Source organism: Streptopelia decaocto, assembly GCF_964273445.1.
Source record: "Streptopelia decaocto genome assembly, chromosome: 1".
Classification (NCBI taxonomy): Eukaryota; Metazoa; Chordata; class Aves; order Columbiformes; family Columbidae; genus Streptopelia; species Streptopelia decaocto.
The window spans coordinates 37,266,828-37,277,340 of NC_138663.1; the positions used below are offsets into that span (position 1 = coordinate 37,266,828).

The window sequence follows — 10,513 nt, forward strand, 5'->3', positions numbered from 1 at the left end:
AGGCACGTTGCTACGCAAGAACCAGTGAGAAAACTAACAGATAACTCGCCATGATGGGCATGAATACAAAAGCAGCCCATGATGCTTGGGTTGACCTGCATGTGTCATCATAGGGCTACAAACACACTTTGGTGAATCAGACTCTAAGATCCAGTCACTGGTTGCTGTTTTTCTTAAACGACTGTAAGGATTTGGAAAATCCTTGGTGTAGGTTCAACTTACAGATTTTTAGAAAGGAAATGACTCTTTTCTGGATGACAGAACAAGACAGTATAAGCAAACTCAACATCACTTCAGCAGACAGTGGAAAAGTGGGTGTTACTGTCTGAACAAAAACTGGAAATTACTAAAATGGAAGGTCACAACAATCTTAAAAAATAGACAACTGAAGACAATGAAAGGTTAAGGACGGTACTTTTTACTGCCCAGGATTCTAAGAGCTAGCAGCTATCATAGAATACTGACTTATTATTAGAAATCTGACTCCTCCTTTCCAGAAAAGGATTCATTTTATCAATCATGAACGGCTGGTTTTATAACCCATACAAGAAAGCTGTGCCTTTGCTGAATGCGAGCACACCATGAAATGCCTACTGCCCTGGTCTCGTGTTATATCTGACGTTTACTCGTCACTCAGGAAAACAGAGCGCACTAACTAGGCTCCATTAATTACTTCACATAAAGTTGGAAATACCTATAGCTTAAAACTATCACAATGCATCCTATTGATAGTTTACACTGGAAATAGATTCCTTTTCCATATATAAGATCCACTCTGGACTACCTTCTACAAACATTCATTTATCCCATACTCAGCGAGTCCTGACCTCGCTGAACTAAACTGAAGGAACTACAAACTAAGCTCAGTCAAACCCTCAGGGACTAGAATCCAAACCAACTCTGTTGAGAATGACAACGTGTAACCACTTAGTGAAATTTCTCTGTGCCTCCTCTCTGGGAAGATCTTGGACCTTTATGAGGAAGATGGGTGCAGGAGATGGGATGCTCATTCTCATCCAGGAAAACAGCATTACAATGTCCCCCAAAGTTTCTGAAACTGGTTGCTGTTATGGCCTCACTGGAATTGAAGCTTAAACCTGCAGGGCGTTTGCTGTGCATACCTAAAGATACTTCATCCATTATTTCCTTGGGGTGCAGAGCCACGTTAATATCACCATGTAATTTCAACAGTCTTAAGAATTGAAAAGTTGCATAGACTGAAGATTATTTATCCTTTTTAGAGCAAAGGAATTATAAAGAGAAGCAACAGCTAATTTGAAATAACGTTCTCTATTATGTACATTGAGTCTCATGTATTTGATTCAAAATTAGTGTTAATTTGAAAAAAGACCAATGGGAGCCCCAAACCCTCCTGAGTAATTTCCTAAAGAAATGTATTTTCTAGAAATTAAACTCTGGTTTCTTAATGAACACATTTTGCAGAGATGAGTTATTGGTATTGTCAACTCAAATTACAATTGGATCCTCCTTGCAAAAGAGCAGTCCCTTTTGAAGATTTATTGTAAAAGGAAACAGTAGACAAGGATGCAGCTTATTTGTTTGTTTCCCCCACAAGGATATATCATTAATGTGTTTGTAAGAACTAATATGCATGGCCCCCAAATTACATCTGTGGAATCATTATAAAAAGTGCTTACCGTATTGCCACATAATTAGATTCCCTATGCTGAATATATTATTTCAAAACTGTCAGAAGAAAAATTACAGACCTTGTGTAACTCCACAGGAGTTGGTGACATGATTTCTTTCATTTCTTGCTTAATCTTTCTCATAACCATGGACTTTCTCCCCACATCTGACGGCAATGTGTTGCTACGAGTAGCTTGACTGTAATGTGGCCTTACAGTACTTCTTTCCTGGAAGCTGGCTTGTCTTCCCAGCTGGCTACGAGGTTGTGGGTTTTCATGATTCAAACTCATTGTACTTCCTGACATAATTGTGGCCTAGAGCATTAACGAACAGGTTAATTTTTAACACAGAATGTAGGTTAAGTAAGTGGTTAACTCATAGCAGTAGGAAAAAGTCTCTATTCTTTGTTAAAACACAATCACTCAGGGCACAGCAAAAGGCAAGAGGATAGATGTTCAATCTGCTTGCAAGTCACTATAAAATAAAGGACCACAACAAAACACAACAACAATAACAGAACCCTCCAGGCAAAAGTTTTCAGATGGCATTTCAAACTAAAATACTGAGCACTAGAACAACTATGTTTGTAAGCCAGTCCCCTGGCAGACTGAAGAGTGTGTGGTATAAATGCTTATCTTAAAAATATTTTACGTATAAATAAAATGAGTTTCAAGTTGCGGCATAATTGCATTTGTTGGAATCGGAGCTATAGGAAGGCATTTACAATTCAGACTGTGCGTGCAAGGTACAAAAATGTGAGTCAGCAGAATCTGTAGGCAGCTCTAGAGTCAGCACGGGCAGAGCGTGTGTCCGGGTACCAGCCCCGGCCAGAGAAAGCTCAGTGCGGGTAACCTCACTGCTGGGAAAGAAACTCTGCATAACACCCATTATTGCAGGAGTAACTGCCTTAGCTCAGCACTGATGCTCCAGAGATACAAGCTCCTGTCTCACTGCTGGTTTTAATCTCATTAAAAGCTAGGCTTTTATGTTAGATGCAAAAATACACTGAGGGTGAAATCTTGAAAGCAGGTGACAGCAGTCACCTCATCCACGGGGTGGAATGGGCTGACAAGAAAAGAGCCCGTGCCCAGCAAGGAGCTGCCTCCCTTGTGAGAGACTTTCTGCTCTGGGGAACAGGAGGCAAATGCACTTTGGTGCAGCCACCCTATGGAAGTGCCACTGTTGGGGACAGGGTACCCTGAATTTCCTATTCATTCCCCCTGGTGCTGGTGGGTAAGTAAAAAGGGAAATTAGAAGGCCATAAACTGAACTCTGACTGGGTCAGGATGCAGGCAGCCTGCTCGAAAATGAAAAGTAAAAATGAAGGGGGAAAAATACGGGGAAAACAGGCAAATAAATGTTTGCTTCTGACTCTGGTGAGCACGTCTGTCATCCTTCTTTCTCTCAGCTCCAGCACTACTTTCACTCTGAGGTAATATATTGTACCCTTAACAGCCTCTCTTGTGCTCAGTGATGACTGATATTACTTCCTGATGGAGCAAAAGCAGCCAGAGGACTTGGCAAACAACAGTTTTCTTTGCCCTTTGGCTGAAGACCTTGAAATGAAAAATGAGAAGGAGTCCTTGACTACGCAATGGCACTTCATAAAATAGAGGCATCGCCATTCTCAGCATCGTGCCACACTGAAAGAGCCTTTCTTTTCAGAGCTGTGGTTGTGCAACAAGGCGCAGCTGTAAGTGATACAATATCTACAGTTCTGAATTTTACTTTTGTGAAAGGCTGAAGAAAATTCAGTGTGTTGAAGTAACTGAATTCTGGTCAGCCTGAATGATCTATTTCCATTTTGTAATTGTCTATTTCCATACCCTTTTATTGTGCTCTGAATATTGAAACTTGCAAGAGAAGCCTCCGGTACCAAACCATATCTAACTAGGGAATTAAACCAGTATAACATTTTCTCCTACATTTTCTGGTTTGCAATAACAAATACATGAGAATCACATTTTGATACCCATACATGCAATACAAAAGCCATAAATCTGAGGAAGTAAATTAATCTGAACTGAAAAACTTTCACCCAGTTATGCCATTCACATTCCTCCTGGCTGCTAAAGGACTTTATGTAACATAAAAATGAAAATGAGATTCTGCCAGTTTTGCAGCTCCAGGAATTTAAAAGAACATAAAAGAAAATATTTTAGGACCTTTCATTCCACAGCTTTAAGTGGCAGTATAATCTTAACTGTTTCGATTAGACAACTTAGAGAAAAGGTGATTAAAAAAATAAAGACTCAAAGTTATTCTGTGTACCCTTCCCCCTCTACCCCTCTCACAATCTAACACGAAACATGGCTAGATTTGCAATTCACTTCAGGATGAAATGTAGAAATTTGTTATGTAGTGAAGAAACTGCTGTATAACAAACATTTCTCACATTGGCAGCTTTTTTTTTTGCAGAGTGGTAAGGTTACAAGTAAGCATTTTGGAAAGATGATTTTCTTTTATGTTCGTCTTAATCATATTAAGTTGCAATTTCAAAGACAACCTACAACATGCTAAGAAAAGCTGCACAAAGCGTCTGTCAGAGAATGGGATGCATTGCTGCAGGAAGGTTATGCCCACTGAAGAAATTTTGCGCCATTTGCTGCCTGTGCAGACAGCATCAATGGTTATGCACAGCAGAAGCTGCAAGTCAAAAGCTCTGGGGTGAACATGTTTATAGAATTTCGGTTGCATTGTACAAAAGAAAACAGCTCTGGTTAGGGGTGGGGGAGGCAGCTGCACAAGCGAAAATATAAATGTAAAGGGTAGGTACCAAGAGAGTCATGTTTCTCAAACACAGACGCCTGTCAGCCTTGTCCTGTGGAGAGGGGTTAAAGCTTTTAAATGAATTGGTGTGATTAGTGCAACTTAAAAGAAAAAAAAAAAAAAAAAAGGAGAAAGTAAAATGAATGTAAACCAAATCAAAACCATTATATTTCTCCATAATTGGAAAGAAAGGTTTAAGATTGTTCTACCTCTAGTTCCCTCAGAATTCCTGACTGGCCACAGGTCTCTAAATCCTCCAGAGCCTGAGACCAGAAATTTTCCTCCTGGTCAGCCTCGGTGTTATCATGGGTACCTGCGAAGCTAGATTTACAATGAGAGGTTAAAAAATGCGGACTTTTCTTAAAAAAATATATTTTACACATGTGTCTTGCCACAGATTGCAACTTGAATGACAGAAGGTTACTGTAGGTAGGCAGGAGAGCGGGGAAGTCACTGATCAGGAGAGGCTGGATGGACATGCAGAGCACATGACAGACAAGTCTTCTCATAACCTGGCAGTCGCTAACAGCTGGCAGGATCTGAGCAGCGAGTTATTCAGTAAGGAGACAAACAGATTCCAAGAACAATTCAATAAACATTTTTACTGGATTAAAACTGGGACCTCCCTATGAAAATTAATGAATCAACCACTAAGTGTGTGCAGAGCTGCTCCGTGCAATGCATGTTTGCAACAAAACCTTTCAACCTTACAGACTTTTCCCAGGGAATACAAAAAGAGTCCTTGTTTTTGAAAACAGCAATTTACAACAGAGGGACGGTGCTTTTTACGCATTTTTTTTACACAACTCCAGCCTAAGCTGCGTTTATCATTCTCAACTTAAGCCCACCTGACTGCCGCCTATATATAAACTGCTCCTGCCATTTCATACACAAACACAAAGAAACTTTCAGGGGTGCAACTGTTCTGCACGGAGACTTAGGTCTCTGGTGTTTCGTAAATGCACCGAAGCCATATTACTAGAACCTTGAGCAAGATGTTGGTGACAGGGATGCTTAGGGAAGTGGCCCAGCAGGAGAGGTCTGATAAAAAGTGCCAACTCTGCACTGCAGCAACACAGCCCAAAGCAACACCATGGCAGCGCATGTGTGTGGAGAGGGAGCGGGAGGTTTTTGCTGTCTTAGCAAGGCGAATCAGCTCAATGCAGGCTCACACAAGCATCAAAGCTGCTGCAAGGGTGGGGGCTGATTATGTGAAGGGCAAAGGGGAAGGATGAGGAAGGAAAAAATGAGTATTTGCCCTTTTGGTGGCAGCAAGCTGTTACTTCGGAGCAGCTAGTGTTGTTTAACAGCACAAAACCAGAGCAAACACTATTATGGAAGCATCTGAGGCCTTGCTTGACAATGTATTACTGAGAATAGCGTGAATGTAACACTTTTAGCAGAACAGCTATTTTAAACAGGAGAATTGCCCAAGTACAGTGGACGACACTCGAATGCTTCACACACGATACTCTGCCTTGGAGATGCTTTCTTACAGTTATGATCGGTCAAGCAGACAATGGTCAGCCATTTTAGTCTCTTATTGCAATGATTCTCCATCTAGCATCAGTGTGTCTTCTAAGCTATTGCAATGGATAGAGCAATGGTGAGAATACCTACTCGGATCATAGATGCAATTCCTCCCAGGCAAAATAAGAAAGTATTTAAAACATTATTTTAGAAAGATCCTTGACTTCAGAAATTAGCTCTTCCAATAAACGTAGGTAGTTACTTTAATAGCCAATGTTGAACACAGACTAATTTATCCATTACAATAACTTTCTTTATGTTGCATACTAATACTATAATATAAAAAGGAACTTGAGTTAATGAACAGGTATATTTGAGGCAACTGTCTGTGACAGCAAAGACTGGATTCCCTAGAACAAGAGGGCCATTTCTTCTCTGGCTTCTGTGAAATCTGAAATCATGTTTCCTATATATTTGGACCTCTGTTTACCTGAAGCAATCCCTTTTTCTGCTCTCACCTCATCTTTTGCCTTTTCTATGAGTGTTGTCTCCTGCGGTGTGAGATGCTTGACTTTCGCAACTCCATTACAGCCACATGAATAAACTGATTTGTAGGTGTGCTACTGCACCAAAAGAAAGGTACCAAAATAATTTCTCATCTAGATGGCTTTTTTTTTTTTTTCCTGAAACCTGAGAGACTGGTTTTATATCATGTGAAAAAACTGTTTGACCTATATAAAATATATTGGGTTTTCTGATGCTTATTCAAAGGGTCATCAGAATTTTAGATGCACAAAAATGCTGAAGGAGAGGTAGTGGGACAGATATGAAGATAGATGCCTATGATTTGGTTCTTATTGCCATATAAGAGAAAAAGTCCTTTAAAAAAAAAATCAGGAGGTGATAGGGTGTTCTAGGATCTGGCAAACTCATTCCTGTAGCTATTGTTTTAAAGAGTGAAAAATTTTCCCTGGAGCAGGAACTATAACAGACTTGCCCTACCTGCCAGTGATATGTAGACACCAGGCTACAGAGCAGTTTAAGTTCTCTGGTTTCATTCGCTTGCCAACTGAAATTTGATTGTCACTCAACAGCATGTTAATGATGTGTTCTCTGCTCTTACAGTTTTTCTCCTTTTTCCCATTTCAACTGTTTTTCCTTTCTTCTCCCTTCCCCCCACCCCACCGCAGCCCAGCTGGATCTCCCTCCTGTGCACTCCTTGGTCTCCTACCTGGAAGTATTCCACTCCTCCAGCTGTGCCCCACCTTTCCTCTGCCCACTAGAGGCACCTTTCCACAGCTTGCCCTCTTTCTTCACGCTCCTGATGCTCTCCCCCCCGGATCTTTCTATGGAAGTTTGCTTCAAAAGGTTTTCTTGATTCTGTCCCAATGTCTCAGTCTCTTTTTGTTGCCACATGTTCTTGGAAGCTGTGCTACACAAAATAAAGGTAAGAAAAAAAGACTTTATAGTGTTAGAGAAGAAGATAAGATGCTTAGCTAGAGACAGAGAAGGAGTGGTTTTCTGGGGATCCCTCTAACAATCTGGAAGAACAGACATGCCCTTCTCAAATGCTCCAGCACTTGGTATAGCAACACCATCAGGTGTGACATAATCCATTTTACAGATGCTAGGTTAAAACAATAATTATTTTAATCTGTGTTATACATGCCAGGTGTAAGTCACATTGACAAGTAGAACAAGATTCTTTATTGTGCATACTTTCGGTTGAGTAGTACTTTAAAATAGTAGTAGAATACATGCTCTTCATTTAAAAGATCATGTATTTCACAATCCAGCTTCCCGGTTCACTGCTCATCGACTTTTTCAGTCTATTACTGAAGTGACTGCAGAACAGTAAGTGTTCTGGAATCGATGGCTGCACCTCATGAGAAACAAAAGGTGGGATTTAACTGTCAAGAAAGATGCTGCTATTAAATTATAAATATTAACTTCAACCAAGAATGGGAGGAATGATAAAAACTATGGTCATTTCCCTTAATAAATATTGTCTACTACAAGCCTGTGAAAACTTCTACTATGCTTCCAGTAGGGACCAAAGGAGCTGGATATGGAGTGAGAGTTCACGCTTCCCCAGATCTGAGCCATCATCTTGCCAGACTTATCTCCAGACAAAATGTCACTAGGCAATCTGCTGTACCAAGGGATTTGTCATTCAGATTCCAAAAAGCAGTGTTGGCATCTAAGCTTTGCTTTGATTTGTACTTCAAAGGTAACTGGACCTTACGCATTTGTTTATACAGTAACCAGTAACCAGAAAGGTTTTCTTTAGTACTGAACCTGAATTTCTCACAGACTGGGATTTCAGGCTCATTGCGCTGCTACACCAAGAAACTGCATTTCTAATGAAGGAATGCACGTCTCAGGTCCTGATAATGGGTACAAAGAGATGTCTGTCTTCCTTTGTCTGAGGAAGAAATGTTCTTTGGCAGGAATTACCCATCTGAAGTAACTCAAAACAAACATATAATAATCTTCCATAAATGTCACTAATCTACCATAATAAGTTGCATGAAGTATAAATACTATATCTCATATTGAAAGGAAGAGCTGTAACAGCTGCATTAGAAAAACATAATTTCATCCCAGACAGTAAGTGTGCATTTTTGAGGCACTGCTGCAGATGCAAATCAGAAAAAAGAAACTCATACGGGAACTTACCTACTTGCTGCAGGTCGGTCCCATTCGTCATCACTCAGCCCTGTATCATGAAATGGGTGGTTTCGTGGTTTGCTTGGAGGGGATAAGCTAGTCTGTTTAGGACTCCTCCATTCATAGGTATTGAAGTTGTATCCTGAAGCCTGATAGCTGTGTCCTGAAAAGATGAATTATATATTTATGTCACTGTATATGTTGTAATGACAGAAAAGCACATCTCTGAACCTGGGTTCTCTAGAACTTGGATGTGGACTCATGATTGTGACTTTTTTTTTTGCAGTAGTAGTCAGATCATTTATGACCTAAATTATGCCTGGAATTTTGTGTGCTCTAGAGCTTCTCCTGTTAAAGTCCACTGAAAGCAAAATCTTAAATATACCTAACACTGTTCTTCTACTATTTAGGCCTCAGCTACTTCTGATGTTTAGTTCTAGTCACCTTCACAATTTATCAGTTTCCAGTTTGACACCATACATTGAATACTAGTGAACAAACCACGTGTCATGAATGTGTTAAATATGTGTTAATGTGGTCATGTGCAATATGCCCAAAATTAAACCTAAGCTATTAAGAAAACCATGCCTCAGACCTATTGAAAAAAAGAGTTTACAAGGACCCATTAAAAACCCCATCAACTTGACTTTTCAGATGATTAGCAAGAAAGTTTTTTCCTCCTCCTGGTAACTTTCTCAAATTTGGAAGAAACACAGCCAAAACTTAGTGACGTATTAGTGTCAATTATGCACAATATTACCGATCCGTAGAATGGCTACCTAGATGCAAAAGTTGGCATGGTGCAGGGGCTCTTGAGTGACCAGTAACTGGAGTAATGCCAGAAGAGGCCGGAGGGCGGCTGTCTCAGCACCGCTGGGGCACAGCCCTGCACAAAGGAGATGTACCCATGTGGAAGGAGGACTTACACTTAGCAGACCTACTGCTTTTTGCCAGAGCTCCCAGAGGTAAGAAAAGGCTTGTCCTACAATGGGCACACCTGTCCAGGACCCTTGGAAAGCTCACACTGCAGAAAGAGATTCCTCTATCAGCCATTTCCAAATATCTGAAGGCTGTGTAAGTGGCATGAGACAGCCTTTGTATCTTAAGAGTTTAGTTCTGGGTGCTTTTATCATACAAGAAATGCTGTTATTAGTCCAATAGTATTTCTTTAACTGAATTAAGCGTAATTTGAATTCCAAGTAGGAAGCAGACATTCTGGCTTCCAAGTGATGTATCAAGGCGAACACATGGATCGACTTGTCTCAAGCTGATGCTGATCTGGTAAGCAAAATCCGTTATGGTAGAGATGCTATATATATATTTCATCTTGACATATTTATTTTCTAGCTCTATAGCTGGCGTTTTCTGATGTGCATATTGGATTAGGAAGTTCTGTTTTGTTGATGACTAACAAATATCACGGCTGTCACCTCTCAAAAGAGGGCAATTTGCTCCCATCAATCAGTCTGGACCTGTCTCCCTCAAATCCCATGTAACTACAGAGTTGTGTGCATTTTCCAGCTAATTGGCAGACATTAGCATACTCCCACATTCTAGGAAGGGTTTTGGTTGTGACCGCTGTGTGGGGAAGGCTCCGGATTAGTAAGGCAGACACATTAGACAAAGGTACAAAATGGGGTATTAATTCGAGGAGAGAAAAGACTGCTCACCAGCATTAAATTAGTCACTAATAGGATAAGGCATTATCTGGTGCTCCAGAAACATTCCCCAAACTCCTCAATTTGCTTACCCTGTGCTTATGCCAAGAAAGGTTTGGAGAGTAGCCAAACTCAACTGGACACGTCAAGACAGAATGAACTTTAATAGAAATGTGGGTCACATTAGTACCACAGCAAGGGATAAGGTGCAAATCTGATTACACGCAGGCTGTTGGGCAGAAGCGCCATGTATCCAGCCAAGCCTGGGCTGATTTTTTTCAAGGAAGTTAGAAAAA

General features: G+C 40.5%; 1 protein-coding gene across 1 annotated transcript in view; it reads right to left on the reverse strand.

Moving 5' to 3' along the window:
• Window positions 1-10,513, reverse strand: part of GRIP1 (glutamate receptor interacting protein 1) — a gene marked incomplete at both ends in the record, with an annotated part of 224,859 nt that overhangs the window by 7,088 nt on the left and 207,258 nt on the right. Inside the window, 5 exons of the mRNA XM_082060197.1 lie at window positions 1,731-1,964; window positions 4,427-4,471; window positions 4,629-4,740; window positions 7,121-7,321; window positions 8,569-8,722. Of these exons, the coding sequence (XP_081916323.1) occupies window positions 1,731-1,964; window positions 4,427-4,471; window positions 4,629-4,740; window positions 7,121-7,321; window positions 8,569-8,722 (746 nt within the window). The remainder of the gene's footprint in view (window positions 1-1,730; window positions 1,965-4,426; window positions 4,472-4,628; window positions 4,741-7,120; window positions 7,322-8,568; window positions 8,723-10,513) is intronic.